Source organism: Bos indicus, chromosome 3 (genome assembly GCF_029378745.1).
Source record: "Bos indicus isolate NIAB-ARS_2022 breed Sahiwal x Tharparkar chromosome 3, NIAB-ARS_B.indTharparkar_mat_pri_1.0, whole genome shotgun sequence".
Classification (NCBI taxonomy): Eukaryota; Metazoa; Chordata; class Mammalia; order Artiodactyla; family Bovidae; genus Bos; species Bos indicus.
Window position 1 is genome coordinate 30,114,933 of NC_091762.1, and position 20,239 is coordinate 30,135,171.

The window sequence follows — 20,239 nt, forward strand, 5'->3', positions numbered from 1 at the left end:
TGCTGGATGCTTGGGGCTGGTGCACTGGGACGGCCCAGAGGGATGGTATGGGGAGGGAGGAGGGAGGAGGGTTCGGGATGGGGAACACGTGTATACCTGTGGCGGATTCATTTTGATATTTGGCAAAACTAATACAATTATGTAAAGTTTAAAAATAAAATTAGAGAAAAAAAAAAAAAAAAAAGGCAGGCTGGGAGCAGAATCAAAAAATGCTTTTTTTGCAGAGAGTAGGGAACCACTGGAGTGTCCACTGAGGAGGACTTCAGAGCAGCCAGGCAAACTCGTCCACAGAGAAATCCCCTACAGAGTCTCGGACAGAAGGGAGATTTATGTAACACCTTAGAGACAAATGTATGTTAGTGGTGCTGGAGGAATGGAAAAGAAAGAAGGAGCAAGAATTTAAAAACCTGAAAACTGATAGCTTAGAGGGTCACTGCTGGCAAGAGGATGGAGTGGGACATGAACACACATTACAGTATACAGAATTTTAACAAGAAAGACTGACTTCATAAATTTGCTGCTTTTGGCCTCTTGTTAGTTTTTAGGAAAAATAATAGAAGGTAAGCATTATATAATGGTTACCTTGTAATTCATAAGCAAAGAACACGATCTGGTTGCCATTCAAAATGGTTCCTAATTACAAATTCTTAATGATCAAAGGCAGCCTTATAGCAAGGCAAGACACTAAGTGCGTCTTATGCCCTATTTACTGGCCATTCCTACATATTCCTGCTCCTGCATTTATAAAGCAGTTTCCAGAATGAAACCCTGCCTGCAAGGCGAGGCACCCTATGACATGGGCCTGACATGAAAGGTTTGGTATCAACAGTGACTTTCTTTGAACTCTTTAGAGGATTTTCTCTCACTCAAATAGAGACTTAAGACATTATTTTATGAAAATAAGATCTGAAAAGTATTAGCCATGTCTTTCACTCCGGGTGCTTGCTCCTCCAGCATGTAAATAAATGGCCACCACTCGCTAGCTGGATTATTTTTCTTGAGCTACTGACAACTTTATAATAAACTGTCTTTTAAATTCATTAAATGGAAAAGGCAAAAAAAGAGACTCCAGCACGTATAAATGGTTCTATCACTGCAGGGGCTCTGGTACTTCTGCAGGCTCTATGTCCCTCGGATCAGTTTGGGGAAGGCGGGTGTAACAGTTCCTTACCTTCTTCAGCAATGACCGTTAGTGTGACAGTGACACCAGCGTCCTTGATCAGCTGAACAATGTTATCATGGGACAACTCAACAATGGACTGCCCATTCACTGCAGAGATGTGATCTCCAACTTTCAGCTTCCCACAGCGATCAGCTGGACTTCCTTCTATGACTCGGCCAATTTTATGAGGAATAACTATGAAGAAAAAAGTTCCCAGGTTTTTCAATTATTTAACATATCTCTTAGTATTGGATTTATCATCAGCATCAAAAATTCAACCTAATAACCAAGAAAATCCTTCCAAGATATATCAGAAAAACCACGAGTGATCATCCTATCCAAATGCAACTATCTTCATATTATCTTCTGTTCTTTGTTGACGTGCAGATACTCTTTACACAGCTGCGATCATGGCATATAAACCTCTTTGCTCTTCTCCACTTACCAGAAACCTTTTCCAATTTTTATATGGTCATCCGAACAATCCCATTTAAAGGCTACTGACCTCAGTGATATTTGTGAAAATATCTCATGTTTCTTGTTTGTCATTGGTTGTTTAGGTTGCAACATGCTTTTGGGTATTTTAGAAACTGCTACAATGAGATCATCTTTGGTTCAGCTGAAGGGGCATTTACCCCCACAAGAAATCTTGTAAATAAATGCAGTTCAAAATCAAGTTCAGGAATGAGAATGGTCAGAAATCCAGTTACAGTGAAAAGACTGATCATTAAAATGAATCATACTTACTTCTAGAACAAAATTTATTCCTCTTATTTGTGCCTCTAGATTTTTTTTTAAATTAGAAAAGCTGAGTGGGATTAGAACATTAAGCGTTTAACATTAAGATTATTTGGCTTATGGTTAAAATCCTACCCTGAAAGCACAAAGCTGCTCTAAGACATTTGGAAAGACACTCTGTGCAGTTCTATTATATCTCTAGTTTAATGCTGAAGGCTTTCCGAGAGTAACTATTAAGATTCTTCACTGTTATTATGCCTTAAAATGAGTTCTCAGACATTCAGGAAATCTTGTGAAAATATCTTTCACCATTTAATAAGGGGCATTCATATTAAGAAACAAGTGTTCCTTCTATGCTCTCTAGAATTTTTTTGCCTACATTTATCTGGCACTTGGGCTCCTGCTGAATGTGGATTATCATCAATAAGGATAACTTACTATTTTTAAATGGCACTGTGATTATGTTTAATTTCTATAGTAAAATGGGCTCCTTACTAGTATTTTTGAATTATATCTAGGTGTAAGTTAAGGCCATTTTAATAGAATTTCATTTGGACTGGAAGTTATTCTTGGCCATGATTTATGTCCCATGGACAGTAAGTGCCATTCCTTGGCTGTTCTAGGATTATGCAGTGAGAGATTAGGAGATTTTATCTTAAAAAAGAGGAAGTCAATGTGGAAGCAAGTGCCCTTTAGCTCTGAATTATATCAAGCACTCACACCATTTTCCTCACTGTTGTTGTGCTCAGTCGCTCAGTCATGTCCAACTCTTCTGACCCCATAGACTGTAGCCCTCCAGGCTCTTCTTATCCGTGGAAGTTTTCATGCAAGGACACTGGAGTGGACAGCCATTTTCCTCCTTCAGGGTATCTTCCCGACCCAGGGATCGAAACTGCATCTCTTGCATCTCCTGCATTGGCAGGCAGATTCTTTACCGCTAGCACCACAGACTTGGGTTGATCCCTGGGTTGGGAAGATCCCCTGGAGGAGGGCATGGCAACCCACTCTAGTAGTCTTGCCTGGAGAATCCAATGGACAGAGGAGCCTGGAGGGCTACAGTCCATGGGGTCGCAAAGAGTCGGACATGCCTAAGCGACTAAGCACAGCACAAGCAGCATGGGCTGTGTCCTGTGCCAGGCGACGTGAGCTGACGCCCAGCTAGGACAACAGGCAGCACATCAGAAATACATGGAGGATCACACAGGGGCCCATGGGTAACCTTCTAAATTAACATCTCAGTAACTCTCCTTCTTAGAAGAGATTTTACTTGTAAACAATGTTCATTCCAGATCCCCTAAGAAGAAAATCATTCAGCTCCCTGGCACACTGAAAGGGGTTTGTTCCGACTTGGGAAAGCGTCAAACAAGAAAAACCTCTGATGCCTCAGTTGTTCCTTTCTCATCACGTGAGTAATGCGGTCAAAAGGAAATTGGCAAATCTTGGTACAGAACTTCCTGAAGGGTTAGTCATAGAGGTGAGGAGAGATAAAAGTAGTCAGATTGTTATTGTCTTGGCATTTATAGCAGCACCACCAAAACAGTTAAAGATAAACAGACCAGTAGAAAGATAACTTCTGAACATTCTTTGAATAGATTGGGAAGTTTTCAACGTAACTGCTTAGAGTACGTTGCCTACCAGTGCAGGAGACATAAGAGATGCGGGTTCAATCTCTGGGTCAGGAAGATCCCCTGGAGAAGGAAATGGCAACCCCCTCCAGTAATCCTGCCTGGAGAATCCCATGGACAGAGAAGTCTGCTGGGCTACAGTCCATAGGGTTGTAAAGAGTCAGACACGACTGAAGCAACTTAGTATGCACACATGCTTAGAGTACACACGGCTAAGGAAAAATCTGAAGTCCTGCCTTACTGTTGGTATACAAAGTCTATAGGTATTTGCATGAAGTCAATTTCTCCATCTTCATTCATCTTTGGCCTAAATCTGTCTCACAGGCTGGCTTGTCCAGATGCTGAGATGACTTTGGTGCTCTTAAAATATTATTTTTTAGGAAAAGAAAGGACAATAGCTGAATATGTCCCCTTCTAAGAGAAATCCTTTGCAACCAGAACTGAAAAGTATGAAAAGTGGAATGCTAAAACCTCTGAAGTGCTGGCCATGCAAAAACCAGTCAGGTCCTTTCCATTTTTAACAGAGGTGTTTGCTGAGGACTCCACTCATGCAGCCCTACACAAACTGGTCCAGGACAACGAGGATGCTGGGCCTGGATCCCTGACCTTTGAAGAAGTCAATGGTACAGAATTTTATAGCTGGTATTAGAGATGCTAGTGGGAACTCTTCCTGTGACAAATGTCAGCAGAAAATATATTTCAGCAGCAGCAACAGCAGAAAAAAAAACCAACCAACAACCTGCACTGTGCAGAATACCAACCTGTACCAAGGCACGACCCATAAAGAAGGATCTATTCTGACAGACAGGTTTCTGGCCTTCTCACCTGTGCTAACTCCTTTTTTAAAACCAATCTTTCACTGTTACGCAGTGAACTGCACACTGCAACTGCTTGGTCTCTGTGAGGGAAAGCTCCTCATGTAATCTCACCCCAGGATCCTTCTAGCTATGAGATAAATGGAGTTCCAAGAAGAAATGTTTGCAGGGCTGAGAATTTTGTGAGATTATTAACTAGCACGTCAGCGAAATTACGAATTCTGGTTTTGCATCATGACTGAAAATCTCAAGTACTTTATATAAAATTCATTTGACAACCTAAGCCTAATTTACCATTCAGGCTGATAATTAATGAGCTGCAAACACTCATTTCCTGCCATGCATTAGCTGTTACCTCAATCTTACATTTTAATTGGGTTTTCTTTCCCATCTCATTACTCAAATATTGATAAACTTTTTAACGTTTCTTTAGAGGGAAAAAAAGGTCAATATGCAGTGACAGCTGCAATGACAATGGCAGAAACCACAGCATGTGACAGCAGCCAACATTTACTGGAGGTCCAGGCAGAGGGCTTCACATGCATTATCTCCTTTAATCCTCGCAAACATACGAGACAGGAAGTGTCAACATCCTCATTTCACAGGGCAAGCTGGAGCACTCGGAGGGTAAGTAATGTGCCCAAGATCAGACAGCTATTAAAAGACATCAGCAGGTCTAGAAGCCATGTCTGTCTGATTACAAAGCCCAGCACTTAATGACACTGTCTTACACAGAGACCCAGCACCTATGGTATGTAAAACCATCAAGATCCTAAAAAGACATTTAAACAAAGAAGTATAAAAAGATTTTAATTTTAAATATAAATAAATTAATAAATATAATTACACAAATAAGATGATATATTTAAAACAGATAATGTATTAAAGTATAACATAAATTTCAAATATAAAAATAGGTTAAACTATTTAAGTAATATATTTTGCTGAATTCCTCTGTATCTCCTAGTTTTATGGTGAACACTAGACTCTCCTAATTTTTGTAGTGCTAGAGGAGAAATACGCTCAATATGGCAAGTGGTTAGCATCTATCACGCTGAGTAATAATCTTTCACTATTTTTGTTAATCTGAATGCCCAGGATTATTGCATGGTATTCGAATCAGAATATGATTATCTAAAATGGTCATTTGTTTTTCTAGATACTGATTTCCAATGATATAACATAAAATCCACCTAACAGCTGCTTTCTCTCATTTTTCTGACACAGGCCACATAATCATCCTTACAGCATCAGTAACAGTTCCAGTTCCAAGCATTACCATAGCAACGGCTTTTGGAAAATGGAAACTAGTATCAGTGAGCAGTGACCTGAGACCATAGTAATAATTCATCCATGTCATAGAATCTTTTTCCTTTACACACTTGCATTGATTTTAGCAAGATTTTTGCAAATTGGTTTGGCTCACAACACTTTCCTGAAAGTGTTTTCATTTTTCACTAAGGTTTTAGTGACCATTTAGTCTAAAAGGATCTCGCTACTCAAGATAAAATAAAATCCCCTGGCAAAGCTAAGAGTGCATTTTCGTGTGGTCAAAGATTTTTATCACTTGACTTGGAAAAATAAAGCTACCAGACAAGCATGACACATAAATATTAGTTTGCTGGTTCTCATCTTATATTCATTTTTATTTTATATTTAAAGATGATTATTACTTAGAAACATAAAGATACAGCAAATATTTAATTTGCTGATTCATAACAGCCCTAGACATAGAAGATGTGATTCCTCCTTTGTTGAAGAAATTAATATACATATTAAATTAATATACATATTCATCCTTCTCAGATGACATTCTACTAAACTGGGTTCAGGATATTTCAAGGTCTTGACAGAATTTTTACCTTTTGATGAAGCATATAAGGTAGGAGTGCCTCTTATCTTTTAAGGTCAATTTATAGCTGCAATAAGGCAATTATGATTAAATAACACAAAAGGACTATTTAAGACACATCTGGGTCAAGGTTTTTCTATTTTGCTTCTTAACTGCTTCTAGCATTTCATTTATTTCTGTATATATGATTTCTTCTAATCTGGGGAAAAAAAAATCCTAAGCCCCCATAATTGAAAAAAAAATTCAGCATTGTCCTTTCACTACATCAATTAGGTCACATCCCTGATAATACTGACACAATATAAGGTGGATGCAAACTGAGATACTAAGATTTATTTTATAGACTCTGAGATAGATAAATAAACCCAAAGCCTGGAAGACTGATTCAAACTACCTAATTTTGAAAACAAATAAAATATTCAGCATTTTTTAAAAAATGGCAATTTATACATGATTCCTAGCTACTTTCACAAACCCCAGTGGGTGACTCAGAAAACTGGAATTAAGAGGGAGGGACACCAGGACACAGGGGCCCTTACCTCCTGGAGGTGGCTTGCTCTTGGAAGTGAGAATGACAAATCCAAATCCTTCATTTTCTTTTCGTTGCAAGACAACATCATAGGGCTCCTGGGGAGCAGGCCTGGCCAGGACCTCTGCTCGGTTCAAGCGGGGAGATCCATTCTGTGTTGAAGGGAAGGCTTGGGAGCTGTCATCCTCAGGTTGTTTCTCTGTAATAAACAAGAGCAATTTTGATATTTCTGGAACATCGTAACTTGATAACTAAAGTGTTTTGTGCTAAGCTCTTCACAAGAACACTGAGTTTCTAATATAAAGAAAAGCAGTGTCTCTGCCCAAGTGCTCTGGACACCATCTGAGTGCAGAGGTAGCTGCAGCCCATCCAGTGGACTTCTTGAATGCTCATTAAGTACATAGTTGGAAAATGACAAGATGTTATCTCACTTCTAAGGGAAGTTTTTCAAAGCTTCTGTGAAATTTGATGATAAAAAAAATTCTTCTTGAAATTATTTTAATTCCAACAAGGTTTTGAACCTGGACAAGCAATTTTTTTTAAAGTTAATAGTGAATAACAACATAGTAAACTTCCTCTTAAAATCACCTTTAAATACAATTTAGTGGGACTTCCCTGGCACTCCTCCAGTATTCTTGCCCAGAAAATTCCCTGGACAGAGGAGCCTGGCTGGCTACAGTCCATGGGGTCACAAAGAGCTGGACACAACTGAGCATCACCCCCCCCCCCCCCCCCCCCCCGCCACCAAAACACACACACTGAATCCTCGAGGTCCAGTGGTTAAGACTCCACACTCCCAGTGCAGGGGACCTGGGTTCACTCCCTGGTCACGTGACTAGATCCTACATGCCACAGCTAAGATTCAGAGCAGCTAAATAAATAAACATTAATAGAAATACATAATTTAGTGCAGTGACTGACACTCATGACGTCTGGGAGGTCACTGCATCAGGACAGAGATACCTCCCATTACAGCTTGAGAACAGTTTGCCACCTACACAGATTCATATTTTACAATGTGTTTTACAACTGCAGTTTTCTGATGGGTAATACAAGCTGTCCACATGAATGGCAAACTCTCCTAGCCACAGATCAGGTCACATGGAATTCCTAGCAAATGGGCAGTTAACCTACACCCTTTTCTTCTATTTAAGAATAACATCAGAATTTGAGAAAGAATGACAAAAGTTAGTCATAACTGATTTTTTAAAAAAGGGCAAATTTTGTGCCATAATTTGACACAAAACATCATAAACAACCACCACAACATGCTGTTATTGATGAACAGGCATTTATAAGGTCTCTCTGTATCAAAATCTATGGGACTCTGAGGATGTGTTTTTAAACCTCAACAAAAGTGTCAACAACTTCCAATAATTACCAACAAAAAAAAGGCTCTTTTTGATATAATGCATGGTTAGAATGAATTAGCTAAAATGTCTCCAGTAATATCAAACTACTATGAAACATCTTTATGATGCTTTTCAGGAGGGAGCTAATCTCTATTTGTACAGCATCCCATTGTTTACTCTACGTAGTTATGTTCTGACACCAAACCAAATGGAAGCAACACAGCATTAGAATCCCCATGCATCTCAGATGCCTCATATTTATGAAGGGAGGTGGGCTTTTACTTTGGATGCTACAATCAAAAACACAGGGCCTCATTTTTAAGAGTGATGTAAATATTCATCAAGTCACACATTTTTTGAATGCCCACTCTGTGCCATGTGGTCATTCTTCTAGGTACTGGGTACACAGCATAGAATTAAATGGATGAAAACTCCAAATTCATGAAGCTTACATTCTTGTGGTGCTACAGGGTTGTCTTTAAAACATTTTTAAGTGACAAGAATTCACTTAAAAAAAGTTCTACATAACATTCACAGAGCTACTAACATAAAAATACAGGATATTATCATCTCTTAATGTAATGGTTTAGACCTCAGGCTTTGTAATTAAATTATCTGTTTCAATCCTGGTCCTACTACCTACCAGCTATGTGTTTCTCAACCTTTCTGTGAGTAACTAGAATAATAACAGTGTTTACCATCATGGTTCTGTAAAGAGTAAGTAAAAGAATCCATGTCTGAGACTCAATAAATGTCATACTAAAACTTCTGAAGTAGAAACATTTTGTCCTCTGAATATTTAGAATTTCATCAGGATCCAAAATTGTTTGATATTCAGTTAATGGGATCTCTTAGTATGACTAAACAACTTTGTATTTGTTCTTCAGAAAACAGATTTAACCTGATATTCTGACTATAATATCACGCTGGCAAAATTCATTGATATACTAATATAATCTTAATGTAGAGACCCAAAATTTATTTCTCTTTTTTGATAGTAGTAGCAGTATTTATGAATCCTTTCAACTTACTGGCCTTCCACATGCAAGGATCACACCAAATAAGTTATCTCATACACTATTTTTGTTGTCATTGTTTTAGGTAAGAAGTGGATTTAGTCAAAGAAACATTTCACAGACACAGTGTGGGCCATTGCAGAGGGCTAGCGCAGCCTCTCATACGCTATTAAACATAATAAAATAATCTGAAAAAAAAAAAAGTGGACTAAATCTCATTTTTCTTTTTTAACTTATCAGAGCAAAAACAGGTTCACGTACCACCGTAGAAGATCTTTCTTCTGACAGTTAGTAACACGTGGCCATTTCGAGCAGCGGTTGTCATTAGGTCTAGGACTTGTTTGTGTGATTTCCCTTTAACAGGAATTCCATCAATGCACATCAGCTCATCAGCTGCACGGAGCCGACCATCTTTCTCAGCTGCGCCCAGAGGAATGATGGCTCCAATGTATATCTGATAAGATATAAAGTGTGGGTTGCTCTATACAGTCTACTAAGACTTACTAAGTTTCTTAACTACTAAGTCAAGGACTTTCTGACTCAAAACTATGCATACCAACAAATTTTTGCAGTTCAACCTGAAAACAGTCATAGAAATTGACCTGTCTCCAAAATGGCACTTCACATAACCACACCATGTAATCTCTTCTGGATTCTTTGGGTTGGGCACAAGGAAGACAGGAAATACAAAGTAATTCACTAACTTAGAAAGTACCATTATCATTTCCGTCACTACAACAGAACAAAAATATTAAACTCAGAAAATGCAATTCTATGGAGTAGCTACTAAAAGTAAAGTCCATTGAATGCCATGGTGAAAGTTGTTTTTTTTTTTGTATACTGTTCATAGCAACTGGGATAATTCTTACAATACTCCCATTACATAAGGCTATCAGTTCAAGTTTAGTATATACAAAAGAGGAACATCTCTTGTTCCTAAATTCTAAAGCAGTATATATTTTAAGGGAACAGAGTGACCTAAGATTCACTTCCAACTAGGTGAATAGATCTTGCTCATTTCCTTTGCTGCAATTAGAATCCTATAATTGGTAATCCTAAGTATTTTGACTAGTTCCAGAGCTGTTATAACCTGACATTTAAGAGAAGATAAAGTGTAAACATTTCCTCTAAGATCAGGAGCAAGACAAAAACGCCCACTCTCAATACTTTTATTCAACATATTTTTGGAAGTCCTAGCTATAGCAATCAGATGAGAAAAAGAAAGAAAAGGAAGACAAATTGGTAAGAAAGAAGTAAAACTCACTGTTTGCAGATGATGTGACTATATGTGGAAAATCCTAAAGATATCACCAGAAAATTCCTAGAGTTCATCAATGATTTTGCTAAAGTTGCAGGATACAAAAAAATCTACAGAAATGTGTTGTATTTCTATACATTAAATTAAGGAAATAATCCTATTTACCACTGCATCAAAAAGAATAAAATACCTAGAAACAAACCTACTTAACAAGGTAAAAGACCTGTACTTGGAAAATTATAAGTCACTAATGAAAGAAATTAAAGATTACACAATCAGCTGGAAAGATATATCATGTTATTGGACTGGAAGAATTAACATTGGTAAAATGACCATGTTACCCAAGGCAATCTACAGATTCAATGCAATCCCTATCAAAACGTCAAGGGATTTTTCACAGAACTAGAACAAAAAAAATGTAAAATTTGTATGGAAACAGAAAAAAACACAAATAGCCAAAACAACCTTGAGAAAGAAGAAGAGACCTGGAGGAATCGCTTTCCTTGACTTCAGACTATAACACATAGCTACAGTAATCAAAACAATACGGTACTGGTACAAAAAGGAATATATAAATCAATGCAATAGAATAGAGAGCACAGAAATAAACCCACACACTTATGGTCAATTAATCTACAACACAGGAGACAAGAACATACAATGGAGAAAAGACAGCCTCTTCAATAAGTGGTGCTGGGACAACTGGATAGTTACATAAAAAGAACGAAGGTTAGAACATTCTCTAACACCATATACAAAAATAAATTCAAAATGGATTAAAGACCTAATTGTAGGACCAGATACAATAAAACTTTCTAGAGGAAAACATAGGTAGAACACTCTTTGACATGAATTGTAGCAACATCTTTTTAGATCTGTCTCCTAGAGTAATGACAATAAAGACAAAAATAAATGAGAGATAAACTTAAAAGCTTTTTCATGGCAAATGAACGATAAACAAAATAAAGACAACTCTCAGAATGGGAGAAAATGCTTGGAAACAAAGCGACTGAAAAGGGTTTAATCTCAAAAATATATAAACACCTCATGCAGCTTAATTAAAAAAATATGTATATATCAAAAAATGGATGGAAGATCTAAATAGACATTTCTCCAAAGAAGACATACAGATGGCCAAGAGGCATATGAAAAGATGCTCAACATCACTTATTATTAGAGAAATGCAAATCAAAACTACAATGAGGTATCACCTCACACTGGTCCAAATGGTCATCATCAAAAAATCTACAAACAATAAATGCTGAAGAGGATGGGGAGAAAGGGACCCCCCCACCCCCACCGACTGTTGGTGGAATTGCAGATTGGTACAGCCACTATGGAGAACAGTATGGAAGTTCCTTAAAAAATTAAAAACAGAGCTTTCATATGATCCAGCAATCCCACTCCTGGGCATAAACCTGGAAAAAAAAAAAAAAAAAAACCCACAACTCAAAAAGACACATGCACCCCAGTGAATACTGTATCACTGTTTACAATAGCCAGGATATGGAAGCAACCTAAATGTCTGTCAACACACAAATGCATAAAGAAGATGTGGTAAATATATACACTGGAATATTACTCAGCCATAAAAAACGAAACAATGCCATTTGCAGCAACATGAATGGACCTAAAGACTGTCATACTGAATGAAGTAAGTCAGACAGAGAAGGACTAATACCATATGATATTGCTTATGTGTGGAGTGGAAAAACAATAGTACAAATGAACTTACTGACAAGACAGAAATGTATGCGTGTGTGTTCAGTCCTTTGAGTTGTATCTGACTCTTTGAAACCCCATAGACCATAGCCCACCAGGCTCCTCTGTCTATGGGATTTTCCTGGTAAGAATACTGGAGTAGGTTGCCATGCCCTCCTCCAGAGGATCTTCCCAACCCAAGAATTGAACCTCTGTCTCCTGCACTGCAAGCGGATTCTTTACTGCTGAGCCATAAGGGAAGCCCACAAAACAGAAATAGAGCCACAGATATAGAAAATAAACAAGAGGGTGTGGAGAAAAGGGAACCCTCCTACACTGTTGGTGGGAATGCAAACTAGTACAGCCACTATGGACAACAGTGTGGAGATTCCTTAAAAAAACTGGAAATAGAACTGCCTTATGATCCAGCAATCCCACTGCTGGGCATACACAATGAGGAAACCAGAAGGGAAAGAGACACGTGTACCCCAATGTTCATCGCAGCACTGTTTATAATAGCCAGGACATGGAAGCAACCTAGATGTCCATCAGCAGATGAATGGATAAGAAAGCTGTGGTACATATACACAATGGAGTATTACTCAGCCATTAAAAAGAATTCATTTGAATCAGTTCTAATGAGGTGGATGAAACTGGAGCCTATTATACACAGTGAAGTAAGCCAGAAAGAAAAACACCAATACAGTATATTAATGCATATATATGGAATTTAGAAAGATGGTAACAATAACCCTGTGTACGAGACAGCAAAAGAGACACTGATATAAAAAACAGTCTTATGGACTCTGTGGGAGAGGGAGAGGGTGGGAAGATTTGGGAGAATGGCATTGAAACATGTAAAATATCACGTATGAAACGAGTTGCCAGTCCAGGTTCAATGCACGATACTGGATGCTTGGGGCTAGTGCACTGGGACGACCCAGAGGGATGGTATGCGGAGGGAGGAGGGAAGAGGGTTCAGGATGGGGAACACATGTATACCTGTGGCGGATTCATTTTGATATTTGGCAAAACTAATACAATTTTGTAAAGTTAAAAAAAAAATAAAATTGTAGTTGGAAAAAAAATAAAAAAATAAAATAAAAAGCCAAAAATAAATAAATAAATAAATAAAACTACAAAAAAAAAAAAGAAAATAAACATATTGTTACTGGGGGAAAGGGGAAGAGGATAAATTGAGAAATTGGGATTGACATATACATACTATAGGGAACTCTACTCAACACTCTGTAATGACCCATATGGTAAAAGAATTTAAAAAAGAGTAGGTTTTAGAAAAGGCAGAGGAACCAGAGATCAAATTGCCAACATCTGCTGGATCATGGAAAAAGGAACAGAATTCCAGAAAAACATCTATTTCTGCTTTATTGACTATGCCAAAGCCTTTGACTGTGTGGATCACAATAAACTGGAAAATTCTGAAAGAGATGGGAATACCAGACCACCTGACCTGCCTCTTGAGAAACATATATGCAGGTCAGGAAGCAACAGTTAGAACTGGACATGGAACAACAGACTGGTTCCAAATAGATAAAGGAGTACGTCAAGGCTGTATAGTGTCACCCTGTTTATTTAACTTCTATGCAGAGTACATCATGAGAAATGCTGGGCTGGAAGAAGCACAAGCTGGAATCAAGATTGCCAGGAGAAATGTCAATAACCTCAGATATGCAGATGACACCACCCTTATGGCAGAAAGTGAAGAGGAACTAAAAAGCCTCTTGATGAAAGTGAAAGAGGAGAGTGAAAAGGTTGGCTTAAAGCTCACATTCAGAAAACGAAGATCATAGCATCTGGTCCCATCATTTCATGGGAAATAGATGGGCAAACAGTGGAAACAGTGGCAGACTTTATGTTTTGGGGCTCCAAAATCACTGCAGATGGTGACTGCAGCCATGAAATTAAAAGACACTTACTCCTTGGAAGGAAAGTTATGACCAACCTAGATAGCATATTCAAAAGCAGAGACATTACTTTGCCAACAAAGGTCCGTCTAGTCAAGGCTATGGTTTTTCCAGTGGTCATGTATGGATGTGAGAGTTGGACTGTGAAGAAGGCTGAGCGCCGAAGAATTGATGCTTTTGAACTGTGGTGTTGGAGAAGACTCTTGAGAGTCCCTTGGACTGCAAGGAGATCCAACCAGTCCATTCTAAAGGATATCAGTCCTGGGTGTTCTTTGGAAGGAATGATGCTAAAGCTGAAACTCCAGTACTTTGGCCACCTCATGCGAAGAGCTGTCTCATTGGAAAAGACTCTGATGCTGGGAGGGATTGGGGGCAGGAGGAGAAGGGGACAACAGAGAATGGGATGGCTGGATGGCATCACTGACTCGATGGACGTGAGTCTGAGTGAACTCCGGGAGTTGGTGATGGACAGGGAGGCCTGGCGTGCTGCGATTCGTGGGGTCGCAAAGAGTCGGACGCGACTGAGCGACTGAACTGAACTGAACTGAGACCTGTGGTGTGTGTGTGTGAGTGTGCATGTGCATATATAAAACTGATTCACTTTGCTGTACACTTGAAAATAACACAACATTGAAAATCAACTATACTTCAATCAAAAGATTTTTTAAAATAACAAAAGAAAGACCAAATAGGTAAATATCTCAGAAATCACAATGATAATATAAAAAGGCTCACACAGCTTAATATCCAAAAAAAAACAAACGACCCAATTAAAAAATGGGCAGATGTGAACAGACATTTTTCCAAAGGGAACATGCAGACAGCCAACAGTCACATGAAATGTTGCTCAACATCACTAATCACCAGGAAAATCAAAACCATAACTAAGTATAACCTCATACCTGTCAGAAATGTTATCATCAAAAAATCTACAAATAACAAATGTTGGTAAGGATGTGGAGGAAAGGGATCTCTTGTACACTGTTGGTGAGAATGTAAATTGGTGCAGCCACTGTCAAGAACAGTATGGAGGTTTCTCAAAAAACTAAAAAGTGGCATACACACACATATACATACAATAGAATACCACACTGGCATATAAAGAATGAATTTTTGCCACTTTAAACAATATGGATGGAATTGACTCAATAAGAGCAGCAAAAAGTAAAAAAAAAAAAAAAAAGAAGAAGAAAAAAGCAAAGATAGCCCAAGGTACCTATGGAATGACTTCAAGCAGAATAACATTCATATTATAGGAGTACCAGAAGGAGAAAAAAGGAGCAGAAAATTTAACTTGAAGAAATAATGGCTGAAAACTTCCTTAAGGTGGGAAAAGAGACAGAATTGCAGATTCTGGAAGCCCAAAGAATTCCCAAAAAGATCCATACAGAGACACATTGTAATTAAAATGTCAAAAGTTAAAGAGAGAATTTTAAAAACAGCAAGAGAAAAACAACTTGTTACATACAAAAGAAAGTAAAAGTTTCGCTCAGTCCTGTCTGATTCTTTGCAACCCCATGGACTATACAGGCCAGAATACTGGAGTAGGTAGCCTATCCCTTCTCCATCAGATCGTCCTGAATCAGGAATCGAATTGTGGTCTCCTGCATTGCAGGTGGATTCTTTACCAGTTGAGGTATCAGGGAAGCCAAAAATTCCAGCACATTAGAAATAATATCATTAAATGCACACTGTGTGCTGTTCTTAGTTGCTCAGTCATGTCCGACTCTTTGTGGCCCCATAGACTGTAGCCCACCAGGCTCCTCTGTCCATGGGGATTCTTCAGGCAAGAACACTGAAGTGGGTTGCCATTCCCTCCTCCAGGGGATCTTCCTAACCCCGGGATCAAACCCAGGTCTCCCGCATTGCAGGCAGATTCTTTACTGTCTGAGCCACCAGGGAAGCCTTTGTTATATAGCAGGAACTCCTACAAGACTATGAGCAGATTCTTCAGCAGAAACTTTGCAGGCCAGAAAGGAGTGGAATGATATATTCAAAGTGCTGAAAGGAAAAATATGTCCAACCAAGAATACTCTATACCGCAACAAAATTATCATTCAGAACTGAAGGAGATGAGAGTTTTCCAGACAAGCAACATCAAAGAAGTTCATCACTGGCCTTATGAGAAATGTGCAAGGGACGTCTTTAGTTGAAAAGAAAAGGCTCTGAGTGGTAATAAGAAAACATATGGAAGTATAAATCTCATGGCAAGATAAATATAATCATTTACCAAACTAGTATAAAAAGGTTAAAAAACAAAAGTAGTAAAAATAACTATAACTAGAATAATCAGTGAAGGGATACAGAAAATAAAAAGATGTGAAATGTGATATCAAAAATATAATATGTGGTGGAAGAAGTAAAAATGTAGCTTTAGAATGCATTCAAACTTAAGTTGCTATCAACTTAAATTAGACTGATAGATATATGTATACAAACTGTTATATGTTGGTCTCAGGGTAACCTCAAACAAAAACCTATTGTAGATACACAAAATATAATAAAAATAGAATCTAAGTATAATATTAAAGAAAGTCATCAAACTGCAAGGGAAGAAAGCAAGAGAAGAAGAACAGAGAAGAACTACAAAACAGCCAGAGAACAAAGAACAAAATGACAGTAAGGACATACCGGTCAATAATTACTTTAAATGTAAAAGACTAAATTCTCCAATGAAAATACTTAGAGTGGCCAAATGTACAAACAAGACCCATCTATATGCTGCCTGTAAGAGACTAACTTCAGATGTAAGGAGCCATAAAGCTGAAAGTAGAGGCATGGAAAAAGCTGTTCCGTGCAAACAGAAACTAAAAGAACGCTAAAGCAGTTATACCTACATCAGACAAAATAGACTCTAAAACAAAAACTGCAATAAAAGACAAAAAGGGCATCATATAATGATAAAGGAGTCAACTCAATATAACATTTGTAAATGTTTATGCACCCAACATAGAAGCACTTAAATATATAAAGCAAATATTAACAGACCTGCGGGGAGAAATTTACAGCAATACAATAATAGTAAGGAATTTTAACAACCCTATTTATATCAATGGAAAAATCATGCAGACATAAAACCAATCAGGAAACATGGGTCTTAAATGACACATTAGAATGAATAACCGTTATATATAGATAGATAGACAGATTATATATTCGGAACATTCTATATATATTCTATATATATTCACAACATTCTATGCAAAGTAGCATATTAAATACATTCTTCTCAAGTGTACATGGAACACTCTTCAGGACAGATCACATGTTAAGCCATAAAACAAGTCTCAATAAATTTAAGAAGACCGAAATCATATAAAACATCTTTTCCAACCACAAGTACAAAAAACTAGGAATCAGAAGAAGAAAATTGCGAAAATCACAAAATGTGAAGATTAAACTACATCTTAATAAACAACCAATGGGTCAATGAAGAAATCAAGAGAAAAATTTAAAAATACCTTGAGACAAATGAAAATGGATATACAACTTGCAAAATCTCTGGGATGCAGAAAAAGTAGTTCTAAGAGGGAAGTTCCTAGTAACATAGGTCTACCTCAAAATAAGAAAAATCTCAAACAAACAGCTTTACATCTAAAGGAATTAGAAAAAGAATGAAAGAAGTCCAAAGTTAGTAGAAGGAAGGAAATAACAAAGATCAGAGCAGAAATAAATGAGATAGAGATTAACAAGACAATAGAAAGGATCAATGAAACTAAGAGCAGGCTATTTGAAAAAATAAACAAAACTGACAACTTTTAGCTAGATTCACCAGAAGAAAAGAGGGCTCAAAAATAAAATCAGAAATGGAAGAGAAGTTACCTTTGATACCACAGAAATACAAAGAATCATAAGAAACTACTATGATCAATTATATGCCAAAAAACTGGACAACGTAGAAAAAAATTGATAAATTCCTAGAAACACGCAATTTTTCAAGAGTAAATCATGAAAAGTAGAAAATCTGAATAGACCAATTACTAGTAAGGAGGTTGAATCAGTAATTAAAAATATCCCAGTACATCAAAGTCCAGGACCTGATGGCTTCACTGGTGAGTTCTAGCAAACATTTAAAGAAGATTAATATCTATCCTTTTCAAACTCTTTCAGGAAACTGAGGAGGAAGAAACACTTCCAAACTCATCCTATTAGGGCAGCATTACCCTGATACCAAAACTGACAAGGACAACACAAAAAGAGAAAATTACAGGTCAATGTCACTGATGAATACAGATGCAAAAATCTGCAACAAAACATTAGCAAATTAAATTTAAAAATACATTAAGAGGACCCATACACCATGATCAAGTGGAATTTACTCCAGGGATGCAAGAATATTTCAACATCCACAAATCAGTCAATGTGATACACCAAATTAACAAAATGAAGAATAAAAATATGATCATCTCAACAGATACAGAAAGATTCAGCATCCATTTATAATATCCATCCATAACAAAATTCAGCATCCATTTATAATCATTCTCAACAAAGGGAGTAGAGGAAACAAGCCTCAACATAATAAAGGCCATACAAGCCCAGGCTTCCCAGGCGGCTCAGTACTAAAGAATCTCCCTGTCAATGTAGGAGATGTGTGTTCAATCTCTGGGTCAGGAAGATCCCCTGGAGGAGGAAATGGCAACCCACTTCCATATTCTTGCCTGGAAAATCCCACAGACAGAGGAGCCTGGTGGGCTACAGTCCACAGGGTTGTAAGGAGTTGGACACGACTTAGACACTAAACGACAACCAACAACAATGACAAGCTCACAGCTAACATCATACTCAAAGGTGAAATGCTGAAAGCTTTCCTTCTAAGATCAGAGACAGGCAAGGATGCCCACTTCCACCACTTTTACTCAGTAGAGTACTGGAAGTCTAAGCCATAGCAATTAAGGAAAATAAACAAGGAAATAAACATATCACATCTTCTTTATACATACACACACCTACACACCCACTTACACATACAATGGAATATTACTCAGCCAGATCACGTTAAGCCACAAATCAAGCCTCAATAAATTTAAGAAAACTGAAATTATATCACACATTTCCAACCATAATGGTATAAAACTAGAAATCCATTACAAGAAGAAAATTGGGAAAATCACAATGTAATTTTAATCACAAAGATTAAACTACATTAGAAAGAACAAAATCTTTCCAAGGCAACAAAATGCCTTGAGGACATTATGCTAAGTCAAAGAGTCAGACAGACAAAGACAAATGCTGTATAATCTCACTTATATCTGAAATCTAAAAAACAAAGTAAACAAACAAAACAAGACTCAGAAAGAACAGAATGATGGTTGACAGCGGGAAGGGGATTGGGAGGAGGTAGGTACAAACTTCGGTTATAAAATAAATAAGTCATGGGGATGTAATGCTGCAGCATGGGGACTATAACCAATAATACTGGAGTGCACAATTGAAAGTTGCCAAGGGAGTAACTCTTAGAGGTTCTTATCACAGAAAAAAAACTGTCACTTTGTATGATGACGGATGGTAACTAAGCTTGTTGTCATGATCATTTTGCAGTGTATACTAACATTGAATCATTACGCTGCACATCTGAAACAAATATAATGTTATACATCAAACATAGCTCAATTCAAAAGGAAAAGAAACAGTCAAGGGACTTCATATTTGCCCTACATAGGGCAACCTACCTTAAGCTTTATTTGTCTCTGATAATTATTTTAACTGTAACCAATATAGCTAATTAGAACACATTTATACTCTATAAATCAAATGTTCTAGTCAGAATAGAAAGAAGCCTATAATTTTAAAAGAATATTATTATTCACCTAACTTCCAAACATGATAATGTAGTCATTCATATTATACAAAAAAAGCTTTAAATATGTTCTTAAACTCTAAGAAGCACATCACTTCTTTGTCAAACTAAGGGCAAAACAAAAATAAACCCACTATATTTGTTCTCTAAGTATGAGTGAGAATCCTACATAAATAAATTTCTAGATTGAAATGCCTTGCAAATATAACCCGTTATTATGCTCTAATTTACGGCTGACTTATTCAGCTTTTACCTACAGTTTTAGCCTCAGCTATTCCAAGTTAGGGCTTCCCTGGTGGCTCAGATGGTAAAGAATCTATCCTCAATACCAGAGACCTGGGTTCAATCCTTGGGTCAGGAAGATCCCCTGGAGGAGGAAATGGCAACCCACTCCAGTATTCTTACCTGGGAAATCCCATGGACAGAGGAGCCTGGAGGGCTACAGTCAGTCCATGGGGTCACAAAG

At 37.6% G+C, this 20,239-nt stretch overlaps 1 protein-coding gene across 5 annotated transcripts in view; it reads right to left on the reverse strand.

Moving 5' to 3' along the window:
* MAGI3 (membrane associated guanylate kinase, WW and PDZ domain containing 3) overlaps positions 1-20,239 on the reverse strand; it is a 263,749-nt gene that overhangs the window by 24,239 nt on the left and 219,271 nt on the right. For all 5 annotated transcript variants that reach the window (XM_019956781.2, XM_019956780.2, XM_070779772.1 and 2 more), the window contains 3 exons: positions 9,351-9,543; positions 6,732-6,920; positions 1,172-1,357 (listed from right to left, as the gene is read on the reverse strand). In XM_019956781.2, coding sequence (XP_019812340.2) covers positions 1,172-1,357; positions 6,732-6,920; positions 9,351-9,543 — 568 coding nt within the window. The remainder of the gene's footprint in view (positions 1-1,171; positions 1,358-6,731; positions 6,921-9,350; positions 9,544-20,239) is intronic.